Source organism: Mustela nivalis (assembly GCF_964662115.1).
Source record: "Mustela nivalis genome assembly, chromosome: 12".
NCBI lineage: Eukaryota > Metazoa > Chordata > Mammalia > Carnivora > Mustelidae > Mustela > Mustela nivalis.
Genome location: NC_139031.1, coordinates 65,698,294 through 65,722,566, shown reverse-complemented (window position 1 = coordinate 65,722,566; position 24,273 = coordinate 65,698,294). Strand labels below are relative to the sequence as shown.

The 24,273-nt window shown below is 43.0% G+C and overlaps 1 protein-coding gene across 1 annotated transcript in view; it reads right to left on the bottom strand.

Annotated features, from left to right (window-relative positions):
* Window positions 1-4,384: 4,384 nt before the first annotated feature.
* The window catches only part of SLC25A13 (solute carrier family 25 member 13), a 180,519-nt gene continuing 160,630 nt past the window's right edge, over window positions 4,385-24,273 (bottom strand). Inside the window, 4 exon segments of the mRNA XM_082693601.1 lie at window positions 4,385-5,483; window positions 5,758-5,848; window positions 5,942-6,100; window positions 17,482-17,620. Coding sequence (XP_082549727.1) covers window positions 5,297-5,483; window positions 5,758-5,848; window positions 5,942-6,100; window positions 17,482-17,620 — 576 coding nt within the window. The 3' untranslated portion in view covers window positions 4,385-5,296.

Sequence of the window (24,273 nt, the reverse complement as noted above, 5' to 3'; positions counted from 1 at the left end):
TCAAATTCCTAGCCCCCCTCATTTGCTGAGAAGCCACGAACAAGACACTGTGCCCCTGCGAGTCTTGGGTCTCCTCATTTGTAGCATAGGAGAAAGAACAGTACCTACTTTAAGGGCCATGGGAAGGATTTAATGAGATCATGCCTGGCATGTACTACCTCACATTTAATGAATTCTTAGTGGCCAAAGAACACCACGGCAGAGGCACAGCGACTTGCCCCTCTCTCTTTTGAAGGCAGCCCAACAAGACCAGAGCAAAAGCAAGAGGCGGAGGGAGGTGGTAAGAGATAGGGAACACTGTTTTCTTGAAGCTGAATTTCCTTCTCCCCACCACACAAGACAGACTATGGTACGCTTGTACAAGTCTGTTCTGAAAGCTTGAGTCTATTTTAAAGTCACCTTAGAATTGCTCCACTGCCAAATCAAGCATCTTGCAAGGGGTAAGCGCCCTGGCCTATGGAATGAGAGTGGTGGTGGGCACTGAGGCCCTGGTGGCCAGACCAGTGTGCCGGGGGTGTGCCTGGGACCTGGGAGAAGCAAGCCTCAGACAGGCACAATTAGTGCGTCTTCTTAACTTTCCTTCTGAAGTTATTCGACGGGACTGTGGTTTTGCCTTGAGCAAAACCCCCTTAACGGCCAGGAATCTAAAAACAAACATTATTTTATTAGGTCGCCCCAGCAGATGAAAGCGGAGTCTTCCATTTGGACTCTTTTTTGGAGTCAATTAATGCATTAGTCAAATACAAACCCTTTTGAAAGAGAGTTCCTGTTGTCCTCAGCAGCTTCTGAAGGAAAGCTCGCCACTGTGCTCTTAGGGACACATACACATCGGTGAGAGAAAGAGAGAGAATGAGCTATAAATAATTAATATTCACTAAAAAGAAAAACTATTTTAATGACCTATCTCAACCCCAATGTAGCACTCACCTCCAAAGCAATGATTTTTTTAAAGCTCTATTTCTAACAACGATCAGGAACTTTAAATATTGTTTATATGACAGTTCCTGAGCCAACTTAAGTCATTAACACCAATTTTAAGCCAGCTACAGCTTGAATAAAAGACGTCGTTACAACTTCTAAAGTATGTGATCAATACAGAAGACTGTGATTGTTTTCAGTTATGGTTTTAACTCCAGCAGCAGCAAAGTCTTGTAAAGTAGAAAAATAAGAGATTGCTCATTGGGGAAAAAAATACAGATTCCTCAGAAACCCATTCACCCATCCTTCAAAATAATAACCAAGAGCCTCCTAAGTCCCAGACACTGCGGACTCTGAACAAAAATCGCAGTCCCTACCCTCATTAGAGCCCCGGCCGGGCTTTCAAGTTAAAGACTGGTAGGGTTTTAAGACAGAGATTCAATGCTTTTAGCTGTCCTGGCCTTGGAATTGAGGTGGTCTTCTTAGCACTGAAAAGAGAACTCCTTGGCAAGAGTTGGGTTATTCCCAAAAGGCAAAACAAAAGGCACACCCCTTCTGTGGGCAGTACCATTTGTGGAAAGAACAGTTCTGTGCTCTTACAGTGAACGTGACTAAAAAAAAAAAAAAAAAAAAAAAACTTTGGAAAAATCCACATCCTGAAAGCATTTGATTACCCTGAATTTAAAATGGGCTTTTGCTCAGTGGCAAAGATACAAATTCGTCCCCTGAAGAATGGCTTCTGCAGTGAAAAGGCAGGATGACTTAGAGAGTCACCTACAAGGCTGATACATGAGACCATAAGACAGAACTCAGCAAATGCCATTGCTAGAGACTGCCCTCTGTCTACCTGAAGAATTCCAACGTGACTTGAAGACTGAGCCGGACGGGTTACAAATGGTTTCAAGCACAATTTCTTCCCGTTTTTATTCCCTGCGCACTGAGTTATGTGCTGTTAAACATTTCCAGGAGACTGTCAAAATGTAAGCATCCTGAGGTTTACATAGGCCACACCATTAAATAACATATAAGCACAAAATTTTAAACATTGTTTTCCAGCAATGGTAAATATTTTAGCTAAGTAAAAACTGAAGCCTGAAATGCAATAAGCACTTAAATGACTCCTTTCTGTGCCAGAATTCTTATTTTCCCCTGTGCAACCCTGGCTGCTGGGATTAAGGCGACCCCAGGGAGCTCAGTAAATGGTTGTGGGTTATGAGGTGCGGCATGAGCTTGGCGACAGCATGCCACCCAGCCTCAAGAAACCCAGCCACGACTGGAACCCAAGAACCAGTGTGTTCACTTTGTGGTCAGTTTCACATTTTTTCCCCTCCTTGAAAAAAAGGAAGCTGCTACAAAAATCAGGCTTCTCCCCCCAACCCCGACCTCCTAAGCAACAGGAGGTGGACCCAGGGCAGAGCTGAGAAAGACTCACCGCTAAGGCTGGCCGGCAGAGCAGGGGGAGGCTGACCCCCCAGGGCGGGCAGGGGGCATGGGGTGACACAGCTTCTGGGTCCTCAGCGTCGAGGAGGGAAATGACCAGCTGCATGTCCCAGCTGACGTCCTGTGCTGTCACTTCAGGAAGAAGGAAAACCCAGAACAAATTTGACGTGGTTTTCACCACAGGGTGATTGCAGTCCTGTTCAAGGATGTCACAGTCACACCACCCACTGAGCAGAACTCAGATGGAAATCAGGCCTTCTTCAAAGTGTCTCCAATCACAGCGTATCCTGAACAGAAGCAGCCAAGGATTTTAAAGAAACACTGCCTGGTGGCCCTATCCCCTTTGGCTCCCCCATTCCTCCGGTTTCTCCCTTACTGAAGAGAACCGTGCTCGGTGGCAGGTAAATATAAAAACAGCTCTTGAACAAGCAGGCAGGGCAATGCACCTTTTCTGAGATCTGGGTCACTGTTGTTAGCATGAAAATCTGATCTCCCACAGGATTCCAGCAAGTGAAGAAACAGGAATGCAGAGATTTACACTGAGGGACTTCTGTCCATGTGCAAAATACCAAAGCTTGAGTGATATGTTACTGCAACACCACCCGTATTTTTTTTTTTTAAGATTTTATTTATTTATTTGACAGACATCACAAGTAGGTGGAGACATCACAGGCAGAGAGAGAGAGAGGGAGAGAGAGAGAGAGGAGGAGGAGGAAGCAGGTTCCCTGCTGAGCAAAGAGCCAGATATGTGGCTCAATCCCAGGACCCTGAGATCATGACCTGAGCTGAAGGCAGAGGCTTTAACCCACTGAGCCACCCAGGCGCCCACCACCCGTATTTCTAAGATGTATTTGGAGTTTTGTGACTGGTCTTTGAGATTAAAATGTAAGCATTTGGGGTGCCTGGGTGGCTCAGTGGGTTAAGCCTCTGCCTTTGGCTCAGGTCATGATCTCAGGGTCCTGGGATCGAGCCCTGCATCGGGCTCTCTGCTCAGCAGGGAGCCTGCTTCCCTTCATCTCTCTGCCTGCCTCTCTGTCTACTTGTGATCTCTGTCTGTCAAATAAATAAATAAAATCTTTAAAAAACAAAACAAAGCAAAAAGAGTGGAGATGGAGAGAAGTGATTGGATTCAGGATATATTTTTAAAAATAAATAAATAAAATAAAATAAAATAAAATGTAAGCATTTACCACGTATCCCGCCAAGCAGGGATTGGGGGTGAGGATGGGTGGACAGAGGGAACGGTTTTTGCTTTGGTTTTGCAAAACCAAAACCATGAACGGAGCCACCTCGGTCTTTGTCCTGATTCTGGTGAAGCTAACAAAGCTTTTGTTCACTTAGGGAAAAAATAAAAAATCAGACTCACGGATGGTATTGATGCTCCTCAGCTTTGAACAGTAACTCTGAATGTCAACACGCTGACTTAAAAGTCGGACAGAGACTGGAAAGTGGCTCTCTCTCCTGTAGGGCCGTTCTGGAGGTGCGGAAAGTTCCGACTGACTGCTCACAGGTTCTCAGTAGCCTCGCCAGAGTCTAAGAAGTCCAAAAGCCCTAAATTCTGTTCAAGACTAGCTTTGTTCCCCCAATGATAGTGTTGGCCAAATACTACCAAATGTCAGATACACGGACATCTGGTTTTCGTATGAAGAAGGATCAGAGAAGATTAGAAAACACAATCGTCATTTCCTACCCGTTTCAATGCTCACCTTCCAGTGAAACTTTGTATTACAAAATGAGAATCTGTATGAATTCTCACCGAATGAAACTGCCTGGAGTACTGGGGATGAATAGAGGAAAACTATCCAAGCACTGGACTCTTTGCTTATCTAGGGCTAAATGTCATTTCTTTTACTCACGCTGGATGTCAGCACACTGAAAATCAGGGTACACATGACCTTGAAGGGCCAGGAAGATATAGCCATGCCAATAGGGACAAAAGCACCCTGAAAATGAAACATACAGAGTCCAATAATGACAATTATTACAGTCACTGACCACCTGATATACACAAGAGCAAACGACTCAACAGCTTTAAAAATAGTTTATTTCCTCCTTTACAAACACTTGAGCCTTCTGACCATTATGCAAGGCACCACAAATTAAATAAAAGCATGTATTATAATATATTTGTCTCACATGATTCAAGATAAATGGGACTTTAAAAGTGAAGAGGTGCCAACTGTGGGGGGGTTGGAAGGGCATGAAAGCAGGCACCAGTCCCGTGGGCACGTGCTTCCCACAGCGTCTACTGCAACAGGCAGCGACCAGCACGTGTCATCAGATGAGCTGTGATCCAAAATTAGCACGTCCCGGAGAGGTGCTGTATCTCCCCCCGGGGTTTTCGGTCTATGGGCACAAAGTACTTCCCTAAAATACAAAGACTTCTCTCTAAGAGTCTTGGTACCACTAACAGAGTATGATTATTAAACATCTTCAATGTGGTTTCCATTACCAAAAAAAAAGTTTCACATAAAAGCTTCATAATATAATCCAGAAACAGAATTAGTACATGTTTAAAATCTGAAGCCAGGCTGGCAATTTCTGATCATTTTTTTTTTTCATTTCTTACAGTGTTTTTTACAGTGATAAATATGCACCCATTTTCTACCAGCTGAAACTCCTTTCAGGAGTCTCTTTGAGACTATAATCCTAATCCAAGAAGAGCAGCTCAAACTTCTACTCAGACTTGCTCCTTCCCCAAATCACATTAGTGTTCACCAAATCCCAGTAAATGTCAGATACAAACCCAGGTCTGCGAGCAGAGGCCCAAAAGAATAATTATGAATAATTTCACAATGATGTGGTTAAGAAAACACACAGAAAATGATTTCACCTTCTAAAAAGCCTCGACTTGAATTTTAAACAAGAGATGGAAGTGAAAGGAGAAACACTGTTTCTGTGGGAGACCAGGAGCTCTCCACCCCCGGCAGCACCCCTCCTACGGGCCTGCGCTCATCCCCGCTGAGGTAGATGTCGGCCGCTTGAAGAGAGGTAGGTAGAGTCCAAATTTGTTTTCAATCCCTGCAAATGTCGCAACTGCCAGTTTGTAGCCTCCAACATGATCAGGATTGGGAGCAGGCAGTACGATCCTGGATTTAGGAACTGGCTCTGATCCCACAGGTTTCCTAAAGGAAGAGAAAATTGGGTGAGAATCTGTTTTATCATTTTTTACCACGGTAAAAATAACATGCAAACGCTGTGAAAATCTTCATCACATAAAGGAGTTGTGGAATTCTAGTTGGTTGTATGTGTCCCCTGGAAATGAGTGTGGTGACGTGATTTCAGTATTTTCCTACATCTTGTTTATTTCATCAGAGCAATCAGAGTGACGTACCCTTCTTAACAGCGACCGAGTACTGGAGTTGCCGAACCTGGCTGCGGATTTAGCGGGATACTTACACGCCTCCGAAGTCAATGTAGAACCACTGCTGTAGCAATTCATACGTCAGCAAAGTTACACCAAACTGGGGAGAGGATCGGAACACACGAGCTTTGAAGAAATGGGGGAGCAACAGATATAATTAGATTTTTAAAAAAATTACCTGCTACAAAATGTTTGGTTAAGAACAAATTATTTCCCTACCACCAGCTCCTTTCCACAGAGCTTTTGGGCCTTCCTCCCGCAATATTTTCCTGAAGCAGTCCACTACTCCGCTGTAAGTGGTCTGGCCAGCCCGGGCGGCCACCTGTAATCGCGTCTTGATAACATCAGCAGGGGTCACCAAGGATGCCGCGGGCATACCTGCAGGAGACGCACCACCATCACAGTCTGGTCACATTCACACTATATAAAAATAACTGTGCTTTCAACTGCTGGCCGTGGAAAGTTAAGAGTCTGATGAAATCAAATGCCTCTTTTGCTGTCCTCTCTGGGCGGCACAGCCGTGACTACCTTAGTGACGGAGGCTGTGCAGACATTCCTCTCCTGCCCTCCCCCAAGCACCCAAGCAAGCTCTTTGGTACGGACTGTATTCAGTAATGGTTTTAAGGAATCATTTCTCCATAACGCTACTTCAACTGGAACAAACGGAGAAAGCTTTTCTTTTTTTCTTTTCTCTTCCCTGTCTAAATCAGAAACTTGCAAAGTTATTAGGTCCGATTTTCAGAGGTGAAGTTTGTTATGCATTTCCTCTTCATGCTTTTCTGTGGTTGCTGGCAGTCACATGAGGTGCCTTCTCGCACACATTCAACCACCCCCTATCCACCAAAGCCTAACCTCTCCAGTTACACCAGAAAAAAACTTTACTGAGGGCTAAGCAAACACTCTGTGTGTATGTGTGTTGGGGGTGGGAGAGAGGGTTGGGGGTGGTGATCAGAGATGGAGACTTCCACAGGTAACAGTTCAGGATGCCTTTTTCCTAAAACTGACATCTCCAGAAAAAAAAAATATTTGACAGAGAGCTGAAAGTTTATACTGGCTGATAATCAATGAAAAAGGAACAACAACAGCAACAAAACCCTCCCCAAATTACCAATGGGAAATTTTTCTACAGTCATTTTATCCAAAATGGGGCAGCCCATGTTTAGATTTTTTAAAAGCGAGACTGTACTCAGAAGACACTGTCTCTTATGGTTTTATTACTTTTCCATTATGAACCTATTCCAAACCAAATTGGTCAAATGCAGATGCATAAATCTCCTTTGCTTTTTTTAAGGCTTAATAATTCTGTAAGAATTTCTGTCCAAACCGACGTGGTCTGGCTCACAAGTACATCTCATCCTTCTAACAGACAGCTTTAAAGTTACAGTGTGTGTGTGTGTGCGTGTGTGCGTGTGTGCATGTGTGCGCGCGCCTGGGGAAATCTGCACCACACGTGTCTGTATTTGTGTTACTAAACTGCATCTCTTCCTCTTCCATCTTTACTGAGCTCCTCACAAACACTCATGTTAAGTAACTGTGTTTTATGAAATACATCACATTTTTTGCATGTGAAAAAGCTCACTTCATATCCAGTGCTTCACTGGATAAGTCATACTGAATTTCCTATTAATTTGGAGGAATTATTTTAACTTTGAGCCAGGAAATTATCCTCCAATATAATGGAAGGAAACATGAAGAATGCTTAGAAACCCACTGTGTTCACACCACATTTTACTTCCTGGTTTAGAAAGAGTGTAGCAAGGCTCTCTGCTTTCAGCACATAGTAAAATCTTCCTTGCGACAGTGAGCAGGCATGTCAGAGGGACAGTGGGAAACACACAGGCAATAATGCGGGTAAAAAGTGTCCTCCAGTTAGTTCTCATAAGTAGTTCCTTGTTATAGAAAAAAGAGAGAAGTATTAGAGACAGGGAGGAAACATACTGATCATGAAATAAACATGCCAAAAGAAACGGGTGAGATGCTTAGTAAGTTGTCTGGCAAAACTGATTGGAGGTGGTGGTGGTGCTGTGGGGGGTGGGGGCATGGGGGCTGGAAATACAGCAGCCTGCCCGGGACTCTCATCATCTCTCAGCCACCCTCATCTTTCCCAGGCTGGCAACTTCGGGTCTCTCTGTGGATGGGGGACTTCTGGTGTAAGACTGGCCAAAACCTTGGAGAAGAGCCTCAGGCTGCTCCAAAGCACGGCCTGGAAAGCAGGATGCACCAGGAAGAGCCCGGCCACCAGAAATCTGTTGATTTGGGGGGTGGGCCAGGATTGGCAAAGGCTCTGGGTGAATCTGCCTGGTCTCTCCTGGCTTGCGAAAGGCCAAGACAACACTGATCAAGAGGTCTGGCTTTCTTGATTCCCAAAGATGGCAAAGCAAGAGTCAGCTAGAAAACAGAGAAGCTTCTTCTAGGTTCCTCAACAGCAGCCTGCCCCATGCTTCAGCGATGAAACAAATCGTGAGACCTTGCGGCTTACGTACTACACCTCTGGGACAAGAACCATCTGAGGTGCTCTCCAGCTCAGTATAAAACATAACCCTTTAAAGGGGGCCCAGTACCTAGAGAACAGAAGTTCATTTACAACAGAAAGCACAACCAGCAAAATACAACTGTGGCACAAGAAATCTGCAATTCTCACAAATATCCCATTAGCATTTGTCAAGAATGTACTTCTCTGTTTAGGGAATATGAAATTAATATTATTTGTTTTGGATCAAGGTTAAAAGAGTTTCACTAATTCCCTCCGTACCCTGATCCATAGTATCTACTTGATGGACCAGCTTCTAAGTGTCAAGCTTTGGAATAAGAAAATATCATGTTCTTATCATACTGTTAAGCTGAGGTTTTAGGAAACAAGAGTATGCTGATAATACAAAGCAGCGGACGGCAATACACGGGGAAAGGATTTTGGTTTAAAATGGAACCAAGAAGGTATGAGACAGAGATTCTCCCGTGTGCTCCCTCAGAAGAACGAAACTTAGGAACAGATTTGCAGAAGACTGAGATTTATCTCCCGGCCAGTGAACACCCAGCGGGCAAAGTCTCCCCATCCTCAAGCCAGTGAGCTTATGGCCTGGACGCTGGCTGGACCCCTGCCTCGCACTCCTGGCCCACACACTGGCCTGCAGCGTGTTCCGAATAAACTCGATTCCTACTAATCCCAGCTTGCCTCAGGCACAGGCTTCTCAGTGAATTTTCTTTTGTGAGTGTCAAATAGGCCTCTGTGCTTCTGAGCGCTATTTTTAAACCATGAATTCCATTTACTCTGACATTAATATTGCTAAACTTGCTTATTGTTGGTATTTGTCTAATGACATATTTTTCAATCCGTTCTCTTTCAGTTGTTCTAGGTCACTGTTTTCTCAAACTTCAGATGACTAGATTTCTTTTCACAACTCATCTAAAATAGGCATTTGTTTTTACTAGGGGCATTGAATCCATTCAATTGTGGCTGTAATTGTGGTTATTAGACTTACTTCTGCTATCCCATATTGTAGTTTTTATTTTCTCTGCTTCTAGTGGTTTTTCTTTTGATCGCCACCCTTTCCTAATTTAAATATTATACACATTTACCACATAAGCACAATATTTACAGTATGCACAATAAATTAGCATTTATTTGTACCCCTCACCAACAAGCCCTACTTATATTAAAATACATATACTAAAGTCGCCAGTTATTTAAATCTACTCTCAGGTGTAACTTTTACATGTGCTATTTCATACATCCCATATTTTCTTCTTTCTTAAATTTACTTCTCACTTTGCTTCAGCAATGTCTGTGAGGTGTAACCTTTAAGTTATGGGAGAAAACAAGCTTGAGGTTGCCCTCCCTCCTGAATGCTCGTGTGCTTAGGAATGCCATCAAGGTTCCAGATATCCTCTCCTTGATCTTTTGAAAGTAGCTAGGACTGCAGATGAAAAGCTGAGTCAAGGGGCACCTGGGTGGCGCAGTGTGTTACACTTGTGCCTTCTGCTCAGGTCATGATCCTGGGGTCCTGGGGTCCTGGGATCAAGTGCCGCATTGGAAATCTCTGCTCATTGGGAAGGCTGCTTCCCCCCCTCTCTCTGCCTACTTGTGATCTCTGTGTCAAATAAAATCTTAAAAAAAAAAAAAAAAGAAAAAAAAAGAAAAGCTGAGTCAACTTTCATTACTGATTCATTCTGAGTCCACCTTTCATATGACTTCTATCCAGGGAACTCCTATTAAACGGGTGTTGGACTTCCTGGACTAATCCTACGTGTGTCTTACATTTGCTCTTTCTTTTTTAATCTCTGTTTTTGCTTCATATTGTAGTTCTTGTTTTTGTTTTCCCATCACTTCATTTTCCAGATGTAATTTGCTATTTGAGCACATCCATTCTATCATTCAGACCATTTATGGGTTTTTAGTTTTGATGATCCCTTTATTAATTTTCAAGAAAGCTCCTTAAGGATTGTTCTTTTCAAGGGGTGCCTTGGGTGGCTCAGTCGGTTAAGCTTCTGACTCTTGATTTTGGTTCAGTTCAAAATCTTGGGGTTGTGAGATCGAGTCCTGCATCAGGACTGCTGGGTAGAGTCTGCTTAGGATTCTCTCCCTCCGTCTGCCCCTACACCCCTCTTAAAAATATGATAACATAAAAAATAAAATAAAGAAAAAACATTTAAAGAATGATTCTTCTTCTCAAATCTCTGCAGATCCTAGTTACAGTTCCTAAAAGTTCTCTTTCCTCTGAATTGGTTGTTTTCCTTGAAACTCCTCTGCTGTTCCGTGTCTGAGGAACCCCTGGCTATCTCTTGATATTCAAGTTCAAAAATGGGCTGATTAGTGTAGTGCTAGTTTCTACCATCCCCTAGGGTCAGTCTCCTCCGCAGGCTCCTCTCCTGAGTAGGAGGGCTGGCAATGGGCTTTGTGGAATGGGGGAGGCCTGCAAACTAGGTACCGGGGGTGAGGAGGCCTGGCAGCGTTGGGACCTTCCAAATCTCTGGACTGTGGAGCACCTCATTCTGGATGTAAAAGAAATAATTTTACATCCCTCCTGGGGACAGTTACCATTCGTTTCTTTTTTTATTTTTGCCCTCTGCGGTGAAGGTCTGGAACCTGAAGCCTTACCCTACTTTCTTTCAGTTCCTTACACTTGCCCTCTCCAGGCAGGTGATGCTTTTCTTTGCAAAACAGCTCTGGGCTTTCACAGTCTGGATTCAGGTGCTGTCTGAAGCCCGAGACAAAGAGGAGCAGGGAGGACGGAGCCCCACCTTCCTGCCACGAAGGCAGCTCTTGAACTCCTGTGACAGATTTACCTTGCAGGCCTCCCCAACGCTCGGTATTCTGTGACTCCCTCAGAGGTTACAGTTTTCCTGCTCTCTTCTTATATTAAGGATGGTTTCTCCTGCCAGCGTCCTGGGCCGTGGTACCCTCCAGTCCGGTTTCAGACTCAATATGCTTCTGTTCCCTTCCCAGGGCTGGGGCTAACATTTTCCAGTGCCAATAGGAGTTTTAAAAAATGTATTTTCTGACATTTTCAGGTATTCGGGACAAGAGGAAAGATGGATGAATATGCTCAGTCTATTACTTTGATTCAATCTCTCCATTACATTTTTTTGAGGATCTAAGAATTGCTTTTAAATTGTCTTAATCTTTATGTCCACATCATTTAACAAATTTGTGCCAACAGTACTTCTCTCCTAACTTAATCTTTTTAATACATTTGCAAAAGCGTCCTGACAGTTACACATATTTAGCAATTCACTGTCCGTATATTGAAAAGCTTTGAAAGATACTCCCGAGTTATAACTTAGTCTAAGCTGACTTACCCTTTAGCTAATCACTGATAATTACAATTGCCTGGTATGATGAAGCTCTAAAATTTGAGAAGTACTAGATATCCTTTATTTGGGACTATCCATAAGCCATATTGAAATGCTCTTTGTGTATCAAAAAGCAACACGTTTATTACAGGGAATTAAACCTTAGTTTCTTAACTTCAGGCTCCCTGCTTCAGCTCTCACCTTCTGACAAATGAAGTTATGTTGGTCAATGAACACAAATTCAAATATCAATTAGGCTTATTCTATCCTGTGAAATACTGGAGATGTTCCCAGTATTTAGATAGTCCCAGTTTGCAACCAGATACGTAAATCTAAAAAAAAAAAAAAAAATCAATATTCTCTAGATTTTGAGAACTCAACAACCACCCCTATTAAAATATTGCTAAAGCACACATAGACCAGTGTGGAACAGAGAGCCCAGATATGGACCCTCAACTCTATTGTCAACTAATCTTCAACAAAGCAGGAAAAAATATACAGAGGAAAAAAGACAGTCTCTTCAATAGATGGTGCTAGGAAAATTGGACAGCTATGTATAGGAGAATGAAACTCTACCATTCTCTTACACCATACACAAAGATAAACTCGAAATGTATAAAAGACCTCAACGTGAGGCAGGAATTTATCAAAATCCTAGAAGAGAACATAGGCAGTAACCTTTTCGACATGGGCCACAGCAACTTCCTTCAAGACATGTCTCCAAAGGCAAGAGGAAACAAAAAGCAAAAATGAACTTTTGGGACTTTATCAAAATCAAAAGCTTCTGCAAAGCAAAAGAAACAGTCAACAAAACAAAGAGGCAACCCACAGAATGGGAGAACATATTCGCAAATGACACTACAGACAAAGGGCTGATATCCAAGATCCATAAAGAAATCCTCAAACTCAACACTCAAAAAAACATAATCATGTCAAAAAATGGGCAGAAGACATGAACAGACACTTCTTCAATAGAGACATACAAATGGCTAACAGACACATGAAAAATTTTCATCATCATTAGCCATCAGGGAGATTCAAATAAAACCACATTGAGATACCATCTTACACCAGTTAGAATGGCCAAAATCAACAAGACAGTAAACAACAGGTGTAGGAGAGGATGTGAAGAAAGGGGAGCCCTCTTACACTGTTGTGGGAATGCAAGTTGGTGCAGCCACTTTGCAAAACAGTGTGGAGATTCCTTAAGAAATTAAAAATAGAGCTACCCTATGACCTTGCAACTGCACTATTATTTACACCAAAGATACAGACATAGTGAAAAGAAGGGCCATCTGTACCCCCAATGTTCATAGCAGCAATGACCACAGTCGCCAACTGTGGAAAGAGCCAAGATGCCCTTCAACAGACGAATGGATAAAGAAGATATGGTCCACATATGCAATGGAGTAATATGCCTCCATCAGAAAGGATGAATACCCAACTTTTGTATCAGCATGGACGGGACAAGAGGAGATTATGCTGAGTGAAACAAATCAAGCAGAGAGAGTCAATTATCAGATGGTTTCACTTACTTGTGGAGCATAAGGAATAATACAGAGGACATTGGGTGAAGGAGAGAAGAAGGGAGTTGGGGGTAAATTGGAGGGGGAGATGAACCATGAGAGACTGTGGACTCTGAAAAACAAACTGAGGGTTTTGGAGGGGGTAGGGGGTAGGGAGAGCCTGGTGGTGGGTATTAAGGAGGGCACATATTGCATGGAGCACTGGGTGTGGTCATAAACAATGAATCTTGGAACATTGAAAAAATAAAATAAATTTTAAAAAATATTGCTAAAGCAATCTAACCTCAGATCAAATAGAATTTTTAGAAACAGATAGTACTTACTGAATAACTGAAATTGCCATCAAAATATAGATAGCATGATCATATTAATGAAATCCCAGATCCATCTTTTTTATAATACAATTGCTCAACAAAAATTATATGTATTCTGGGTAGGAGCACAACTTAAATTTAAAATTATATTTTATATAAAGACACACATAAAAATAGTGATGAGACATTTGTGTTATAATACAAAGTCAGTGGTATTCATTGCGCTTATTTTGAGATAAGCTTTTCTCCTTTCTCTTAATGACACAGCTCTCTCCAGCTCTACCTCCCAGCATTCTGAGCCTGCTCCTCCTGTATGTCTTCTCCCTAGGAACTGGCTTTGGTCTCACAAGCATCCACAAAAGGGTATGTGGGGATGTGACCCATCTTCTATCCAACAGCCCACACGAGGGCATTTCTGTGCTCAGTGCCCTTCTTGCACTGGGCACAACACATGTCTACACAGAAGTCTTCCTGCCCTTCTCCACACAGTGCAGCAATCTGGCTGAGCCTGCAGGGCAAGTTCGACCCTGAGCAGCTAGCTGGTTGTCCTGCTTCCTCCTTTGACATCCATTACCTGCTTATCACTAGATAAAGTTTATGTTCATTCTGTAACAAAATTACATTACTTGTTAATTCTGATATATTTAGGGGCATTTTTATTTGGATTTTAAGCTGAATAGTCACTCACAAATAATGAGAGATTCACATCTTTTTTCTAATATTTGTACCTCTCACTTGTTCTTTATTTTTACCAGATTGACTGGAACCTCCCAAATATGCCTGAAAAACAAGGATGATAGGTACATCAAACTTTGACGCTAATCTTTTCTTTGAAGGAAAAAACCAACCACAGTCTGTCTTGTATTCTCCTGCCCTACAGGGAAGAAGATGGACAATAAAATGAAAAGAAGCATGGCAGTCAGATCCCAAATGACTCCCAATGACCTTCACCTCCTATCTTCACACCTCTGCCTCTATTCAGTCTCCCTGATGGGTGTGACCAAGGGGATAGTGTGGAAATGAAGGAGTTAAACTTCCAGGGCTTGGTCACTCAGGACATGGCAGCTACTGCTTTGCCTTCTTTCTGTCTTTTTCTACCTACCCTTCTCTCCAGTCCCTTCATCCCTCTCTGACCTGGCTCTGGGGGGCCACCATGTCACAACAACATCCAAGGTGAACAACAAACAGTGAGCTCTCTCTGCCAATGGCCTTGTGACTGAGCCACCTTGACGGAGTTCTCTGCTTTCAGTCGAGCCTCTGGCGGACATCGTACCTGCAACCTCATGAGAGACAGACTCTGAGCTAGAGGCACTCAGATAAGCCACTCCTAGTCCACAGAAAGATGATCAATGCTTGCGGGCTTTGGGGTATCTGTTAGGCAGCCACAGATAGGGAATAGAGAAGTTATCTGAAGAACCACTCTGAAAGATAGTGAGATGGCCGCAGGGCTACAAGAACAGGGTGCTCCAGTTCCAACTTCCGACTTCCAAGGATACTGTGGTAATGCGTTAAATAAAAATGGTCCTACGGTTTTACCAGCAAAGTAACTTTAGAGATCTATTTCTCTAAGAAAAATGTCCCAGAATAGGGAAAAAAGTCTTTAAGCACAAAGATTTTTTAAAAAATAATATAATGTATTTAAATTTTTTTAAAAAAATTTAAGTACCTAAGATTGAGAGTTAAATATGCAGCAGTTAAAAACTAGGTTTATAAAGTCTTAAAAAATATGTATTATTATGTATTATGTATGTGTTAAAAATACTTATGTGTCAGGTACTTTCTTGGATCTTTACATTTATTAATTTATGTCTACTGATCTCTATAATAAGCTTATGAGACCAATACTACTCTTCACCCCATATGCAGATGGAAAAACAAGCAGAGAGGGGTTACAGAACTTGGGCAGATCACAGAAACAGGAACTTGAATCTGCCTAGTCTGGCCCCACAGCAATATGCCATCAACCATTTTGCGGTGCTGGCTAACGGTGCTTCAGTAATGAAAGTAAGTGAAAACCACATCTCCACAGTGTGATTGTAACTCTTAAAAACTAAGCAACTATGCAAGTTAAAAACTTAGCAGAAATGTTAAATAGGGATTATTTTACAGTCGCAGAATAACAGATAATATTTTCTTATTTATCCCTTCAATATATTTCCAAATATTTTATAATTAGCAATATTATTTTCCTAATCATAAAAGTAACAGAAGGAAGAAAATAAACCTTAAAGAGAAAAAAATCCACTAGGAATTTCTACAGCTCTGGTAGCATGGATTGCTTAGAAAATTCCTACCCGGCGATGAAACCTGGTTGACTACCTTTCTCTAATGAAGACGTAAAGGCGCTATTTTTGTGGGGTGAGGAAAACTCAGCTGTGAGAGAGTCCTAGACTTTGAGCTCTAACATGTATCTTCTGTTCTCACAACTGATTTCTGGGTAAGTTACAGACAGACTCTCTTGGATCCGGCATCATACTGGCGAGTACTTCCTGAGAATTTACTGTGTGCTAGGCACGGTGCAAAGTCCTCCACACAGGTGTTCCCACTTGCACCTCCCAGACTGGCTCGACAGTTGGCACAATTACCGTCTCCATTCACAGCGATGGCTGCGGAGGCTCGAGAGGTGAGGTAACTGGTCCACCCAGCACACTATTGAGTGGTGTGATAGTTCTTCCCAGTAGGTCCTACCTCATTTCCAGTAAGTAATTTATCTTGTGCAATGCACAAAATGCATTGTACTGTCATTTTTGGTTTAAAAAATACTCACTTATGCTCATGTAAAGGACATATAAAAGGATATAGTTAAACAATAGCTAAATTGGGATTAAAACTGGGAATTCTATAGTCTCGTCTCAAAATCATGATTTCGTGATAGCAGCAGAGTGGCTTCCTGGAACGATGAAGGCCCCTGCGCAGCCAAGAAAAGACAACCCTGCCTCACTGACCAACATCACTGCCTTGCAAAGAAGGGGATTACCGAAGAATTAAAGAGGAGCTTGCTGGTTCCTGCCTTCAGGGGCTCCCAGGCTCCAGGCAGGTCCACAAAACAGCAAACAACTTCTCAGAGCAGGGGGTTGTTCTCCTGAGACTCAAGCCACACATCTCTGGAGAACAACGCCAGTATCAGAAACATTTGGACCCAGGCATCCCACGACTGCCTTAGGGTTTGTTAACTCATTAAATGTTTGCCACCACCTAGAGAGCAAATCCGGATTGCTAGAGCCCTTAGGGTCTCTGAACACGGAGCATCAAAGATCCAACGGATTCCTGCAGTGACCATAATCAAATCTCCTCTGGGAATTTACATTGAGATGTAGAAACCCTCCCCAGTCCTCATCTATTTTTTTTTTTTTTTTGTATTGACATATTCACTGTTTTGTTGTTGTTGTTGTTGTTTTTGTATTGACACATTCACTGTAGCACAGAAAACAAGAGCCATTTCCCTCTGGGGCTCAATTTACGTATCCTGGCCCTGTAACACAGCTAAAAGGGATCCGGTATGTCCTCAGGCTGAGACTTACTGATTACTTTTATCTAAATAATAACTACTGCTGGGATGCTGGGTGGCTCAGTGGGCTAAGCATCTGCCTTCAGCTCAAGTCATGATCTCAGGGCTTTGGGATCCAACCAGCCTCCGGCTTCCTGCTCAGCTGGGAGTCTGTTTCTCCCTCCACCAGTTTGTGCTCTCTCTCTCAAATAAATAAAATCTTTTAAAAAAGTAATTAAAAAGTTATTAAATAATAACCACTGCTTAAATTCTGGACAAGCATTTATGAACTATTTTGGTTAGACATCTTTAAGCACAAGTATTCAAATTTTTAAAAAACTTCTGGCTGAACCATTATCACCGTTTTGCTGTGAAGCAAAACTATGAAAGAATACAGAACTTAGAATTCAACAATACCACAAAATGCACCATATTTTAATGAGCCTTTTCTGGAGTTAAGAAATTAAGCTTGCCTAATCTAATCTGCCAGAAGATTAAATTCTTCTCCTTTCTTTTCAGTAGCTATTCAAAGCAATCTACAGCTCCCTCAGAGGAGCCCTATCAAGAATTGTAAGTAAGAAATTCCAGGGCAGTGACATGGGAGGGGCCTGGGGCAAGCAGAGCTCTGTGAGGGCCACTCACCAGCTATGGCGCCAGCCAAGAGCAGGCTTCCGGGACTAATCTGCCCGTCTTCATTTGCAAAGGAAGCCTTCACATGAGCATAGCACGGGAAGTAGATGGCCGAGAAAGGAATGTCCCGCAGAAAGCATGCTTTGGCACCCTGTACATTTGAAAAGGAAGAAAAACCACATGAAACACATATCCCATTGAGAAGATCAAGCTTTTCTGGAACTTACCTCAGAACAAAATATTCCTGGAGGAGACTGAGTTTGTACTCACAGGCTGAAAGGGGAACAGAAAAAAATAATCCAAATTCTTCAAGTAATAAATCTGAGGTTTTTTTTTAAAATAAAAGTAATTTTATTGTGTGGTGTGAGCAAGAAGGGGATAGTTCTCATATATTTCAATGATAAGACTCCAATTTAAACACTTTTGTGGGGCACCTGGGTGGCTCAGGTCATGATCCCAGGGTCCTGGGGTTGAGCCCCGCATCGGGCTCTCTGCTTGACAGGGAGCCTGCTTCCCACCCCCCCACTGCCTGCCTCTCTGCCTACCTGTGATCTCTGTCAAATAAATAAACAAAATCTTAAAAAAAAAAAAAAATAAACACTTTTGGAACTCTGCCTACAACATCCTTTTAAATTCCATGTCACTCGCTGGCATTTCAAGGAGTATCTGTTCTCAGAAGATGGGCAGTTAACAACCAAGGTACCCTCTGTTTACATACTAGGAAGTAGACAAATTATATAGGTAGCAGGGGAAGAGGTTTGTTTTTGTCTTGTTTGAGATTCTGATGAAAGCATTGGACTCCTTCCCAGAAAAAATTACACATACATAAAAAATTATATACCTTTTTAAGGGGTTCATGGATCCCCTAATTTATTCACATACCCTTCTCCTCTAGGGTATGAAACATTGATAAATGCTTGTTCTAAAGCTTTAACATATTTACAATAATTCCCACCCATTTAAGATCTGTGCATAGAGCAATTAGCAACTACGGCAAAGTCTTCAAATAATTTCTGGTGCCAAAATAATGCACGGAGGGGCCTTGAGAACTGGTGTGTGCCCAGAAACGTAGCATTCTAATGAAAACCACGAGACACATACTGTGTCTCAGGAAGGCTCAATGGGAAGGAAGTCACCCCTTTTCAACACCTAATGATTTAGTATCATTTCTTTCACAGATTTCTAATACCTAAAAATTTCCACTAAATTGAGAGATTCTTCAAAGAAAATAATGAATCCATCCAGATTCAACAGATCTAGCCGAGCCCAGTGAATTTAGTAAGGTTGAATGATGTTGGATCGCGGGGATTTTTGCTTGAAGCTAGGTTCCACTCTGTCAAAGTTCCTAACATGACACATCTGTTACCATAGCCTTGGCTTTGTGACACCACCATTACACTCCTGACTCAAACTGAGACTGTGGGTAATAAAACCTCTAGTCTTTTTCATATGAACTACCATTAACCTATGGATACTGTAACTTCATTAGCTGCCTTAAATAAATAACATAAGCAGGGCTTTGTTTCATCCTGGTAAACCTTGTCCTAGCTTGGCCCATCCTTCTAGCCAGAACAAATGCTTACAATCTGGATTCTGTCTTGCTCACTCTTCCTCAACCTACCCATGGATATATTAAAATACCTCTGTCCTGGGTGGCTCAGTGGGTTAAGCCTCTGCCATCATCTCAGGTCATGATCTCAGGTTCCTGGAAAGGAGCTGAGCATTGGGCTCCTCTGCCCAGTGGGGAGCCTGCATTACCCCCCGCCACCTCACGCCTGCCTCTCTGCCTACTTGTGATCTCTGTCAAATAAACAAATAAAATCTTTTTTTTTTTTTTTTTAAGATTTTATTTATTTCTTTGACAGACAGAGATCACAAGTAGGCAGAGAGGCAGGCAGAAAGAGACCAGGCTCCCCACTGAGCAGAGAGCCCAATGCGGGGCTCGACTCCAGGACCCTGAGATCATGACCCAAGCCTAAGGCAGAGGCTTTAACTCACTGAGCCATCCCAGTGTCCCAATAAATAAAACCTTAAAAAAAAAAAGATACCTCTGTCCATTCTGTACAGATACTCAGAAAGGAGGGGGGGTGGATCTACATCACGTTCTGCTGATCGACCCACACTTCTGTATCTTGTCTACCCCCAAACGGTTAAATATCTAACTGAAAAGAAGAACCAAAAAATCCACCACACCCAAATTCCTCCTTTTATATATATGTGCAAAGGGTACCCAGGACTATTATTAATTGATCAGCTGCACATTTATTATTAAGGGTCACACTACTGGCTCGCTCAGGGGACAACCTTGGAAGCAGCGCCAGAGGCAGGTGCAACACTCAGGACAGGACTCTCAAATCCTTCCACTTCCCCCAGCTTTTTCCAGGGGGAGAAAGTACAGCAGAACATACGGATCCATGCTCAGCGTCCAGTCTTTCCCTTGGGATCAGTTCATATGTAGGGGGAAGACCCTCACCAGCTGTTTCACTACATTTACTTCCTTTGCCTCATCTGCCTGCAGACCTTCCGGTAAGTTCTGCTAGCTTACTCTGTTCAGGAGATACTCAAATTAGATGCCAAAGAACCAATTCAAATGAAGATCAGTTGAGATCTTCATGCACCACTCCCTCTATATAGTAAAAGACAGGCTGCCGTATTACTGGCTTTCTAAATAGATCTCTTTGGGGTCATCTTTTAGGCTGATAAAATTCTTCCTCCCCCAAATCTTGCTTTTTACTAAATCTATTAGTTTTTACTTTTAGCCTCATCTCCCAAAATCTTCACATCTAAGAGCCAAACTTCAGTCTATTGTTTTGCTGGTAATATTTTTCCTTTAAAATGTTTCTCCCCCTTGATTATAGAATATTAACTGCTCATCACAGACAACAGAGAAAAGCATTAAAAATTTAAATTGCTCAAAATTGCTTCATTTTCACCAGCCAGAGAGAACCAATGCAACTGTATATGCCTTGGAGCATTTCCTTCCATCAGTAAAATTAGCAGCTATTCCATAGTTGGGACAGTCATTCTGTGATTCGGAGTTATCCTTTTCTTCTCCTTCAATTCATGGTGTATGGTTTTGTGGGGGTTACCTGGGGGGTGGGAGTGGGGAGGTAGGGACTGGTATGGTTTAGCATCTCCTTCATTACTTAGCCATTTTGCCTAAATTTCCTTTCTATCTGCTGTTTGCAAAACTGTACAGCCATCTTTGGTCTCGGCTGTCCTGCGAATCAGGGCTCGTACCCTCACCCTTCTCAAAGCTTTGTAATGCCTTCACTTGCTCACCTTCCTCTCCTTGGCCAGCCTGGCTCCTCTTAGGTAACGCTGCGCAATGCCCCACTCATCTGATCAATCAAGATAACCCAATCACCCTGCAACGACCTTGAGGATGGCTAAGCTGGGAACATCAACTCCTTGAATAGCACCTCTTTATTCGCTTAAAGCCCAAATAGCACCCTTTCCACAAAGGAGTCTTTCCTTTTTTTATTTTACTTATTTGTCAGAGAGAGAGAGAGATACAGAGCACAAGCACAGGGAGCAGAAGGCAGACAGAGAAGCAGACTGCCCACTGAGCAGGCAGCCCAATGCGGGGCTCAACCCCAGGACCCTGAGGTCATGACCTGGGCCGAAGGCAGAGGCTTTAACCCACTGAGCCACCCAGGCGCACCAGGATGATTCTTTAACTAGAGGGCAGACAGGGAGTGAATTCCACACACCTCTACACTGTCTGCACTCCCTTAGTGCTGTTCTGATTTTCTTCGTGCTCTTCTATCTGCCTCTATTAATGCTGCCTATTTCACAGAGTAGGCACCAAGGGCCAGGGAGCAGGGGCTAGAGAACACTCAGCAAAATCTGTGGCTGTCAGCTTGTGCCTAAGGGATGTTCTGGTGACACTGACTTGACTCCACCAAGTCACACAGAAACAACGATGATCAATGCGACACAATTAAAAAGAGAAACCAGAGGTTTTGGGATACATGGTCAGGCTCCTACAAGGAAAACTAACCCATTTCTTGGAGAACTATATTAGAAACCAAAGTCAGGCTTTTAGCTTTTCAAACAAAGATCTCTAATTTGTTGGGGACGATGTAATAGAACTTAGGAAAAAGTAGTTGAGGATTTTGTACTGGAATATGAATATTTAAAAAAAGGACAGGAAGTCAGATGCTTATGTGGCTTCAAGATGACTAGGAGGCCACGGGAAGAAGACATGATGTGAAATTAGAAACCTCCCTGTGACACCGAAGAGTAAGGCCATGGGAAGCTGCAGGTGGGTTTTCCCAAGAAGGAATACTCCCTCCTGTCCTGAAGTCATGACAACAAATCCTGCATCTGTGTGACAACACATGTCTAGTAAGGGGTGCAACACGTTTAAGATGTCTGAAAACACCCCTGATCCCTGAGAAGAAAAACGGCCTGATGAAAACTCAAGTGAACAAACAAACAAAAAGAACAAAGCTAAGGAAAAACCGAAGATGCACTGTGAACCACCACGGGAAAAATGGGTCAGGAAGACATATTTTTCCTACCTGGAATCAGACAATGTTGTCAAGTAATTTACACATGTTAGAATGAAGATCAGACCATGAAAGAGGTCACAGGTTTCTGATTATCTGAGAAAAGGGAGAAGGAAAAGCCAAGGAAGAAAGAAAACCTGTGGGGCCAGGGGCTTAAAAATAAATGATAAAACCACAAAAGTCCCGAGGAGGTGTTGGTGTCCCAGCCTCTCCTGGCGTCTGCTCAGGCATCTCCCTGCAGCAAATCCCTCCCGGGCATCGGGAATCGCAGGCATCAAAGCCCAACTCCCCAGGAGAGCTAAAGTTGCAAAAGGTTGGAGAAAAAGACTTCTTCCACTGCCCCCCCCTTTCCTTCCCCACTACTTTCTTCAGGTCCACCGCACAAAGGCAGGTGCCAATTTGTAAGGCTGCCTCCGGCGACACCTGACCTGTGGCTCCCGCACAATGAAAAGGGAAGCAGGATGTGAAAAAAGGCTTTCAAAGTTCCAACAGTGAGAATTTTTCTCTCCACGGTGAGTACCCACTCTGCAGTCCCACATCACGTCACGGAACCCGAACCCGTCGAACTTGAAATCCACTTGCCCCACGCCTAAGCTCTCCGAAGTGCTCAGGGACAACATTCCGTGCTGCCCAAGAGCCTGCGTCAGCAACACCGAAATCACTACTCTGGCCATTAAAAAATTAATCAATTACAAAGTGTGTGCCACCTTAAATAAATCTTTAAATGTTCTTGCCCTATAAGAAAATCCCCACATTTTCCTGCCTTACAGCTTTCTCACTGGTTCTCTGGGCAACTCTGCCCTCAAGATGCTCTCTGGTCAGCCCTACATTTCCTCTCTACACACAGTAAAATCACTTGGGGGAAAATTCGTAAACACAAAATGCAATAATCGAATCTCTTGGTATTTATTAAAGCACTTCTCCAAAGAGGGAAAAAAAAAATTTTTTTTTAATGTCCTTTTTAACAAAAGGCCCACTAATAACAGACAGGAATGAGAAAAGGCATCTGAGGGGAGACCTATATATAAATAAACTAGAATCAAAACTCAAACTAGTTTACTTCTCCACCCTGGCTCCATTCATTCTGTATCAATCTAAGGCCTCTTGTCATCATTCTCTCTTCGGAGTCTAGGCCAACTTCTACAAGGCTTCGTCTCACTTAACCTCCGGTTAATCGTCCACTGTCAGCATGGGCCACTCAGGCTCAGGGACGCTGGCCACAGTATTGCTGTGGCCAAAGAATTATGTTTTCTGCTTCACACTTTTTTTTTTTTTTTTAATGTGGACACTGGGGAAAGCCCAAGGGAGCTTAATCAGTTCTTAAGTTGCTAGAAGCATCCACTCAAGTTTACTCCGGCAGCTCTGTCAGGCACGAAATTGTCAAAAGAACACAACAGGATTTCTCTCTCTCTCTCTCTCTGCTATCTCCAAAGGCTCTTTTTTTTCCTTTAAAGCTCTGCATCTTGGATGGTATCACACCTACCCAATCAATCTGAGGAACAAAAAACAAGCCTCAAGAATGACTGCTGATAAAGGAGTTGGGGCAGTGCAGTCTTTTTGCATGCTAATTCCTGCTTCTGCGAGCTGTACCTGCAACCACAGCTCCAAACAGAGTATGTCTCATACAGGGGAGGGTAATTACACTCACAAAGGCACCTCTGTGTCAGGGCCGGGCACCAGGAGCCAGCAGGTCTGGGAGACGGAGGCTCAACAGAGACTCCTGCAGTGAATGCACATTGTCTGGCAGGGGGTAAAATGCCAGACGGAGGGACCTGCAGCATTCAAGACAACAGTGGTGCACCTTGTCTGGGGACGTTATTTAATGCTTCTGGCACCTGTAGTCAGAGCCACCCCTCCTTTCCTACCTTACAGGTTTAGAATTTATTTGGCATGTATAATTGTATATTTTGATCCTGGAGCTACAAACAATGGGCAGCATGTCAGGTCTTGATCCTTAGCATTCCTCTTGGTTTCTCCCCAGTGAGTTAACCCTTGTATACACAGCCTGGCAGCACCTCTCCTGCCCAGTCAAGGGAGAGTGAGGCCCACGTGCCTGGGATTTGAACAGGGTGAGTTTCAGTATCTTGTGGAGAAAAAGCACTGGTGCCAAGACCCGTTATGAGATTGTGTCACTGGTGTTAAAACCAAATGACCCAGCCAACAACTGGAGACTTGATATCGGTGACACTGAAATTACTTCAATTTGAATATGAAATATCAAAACCTATTATTTAGTTTCTTTAGTCTGGGGACTTTCAGGATACTGGCTTCTCCTTAATTTCATTGCAAT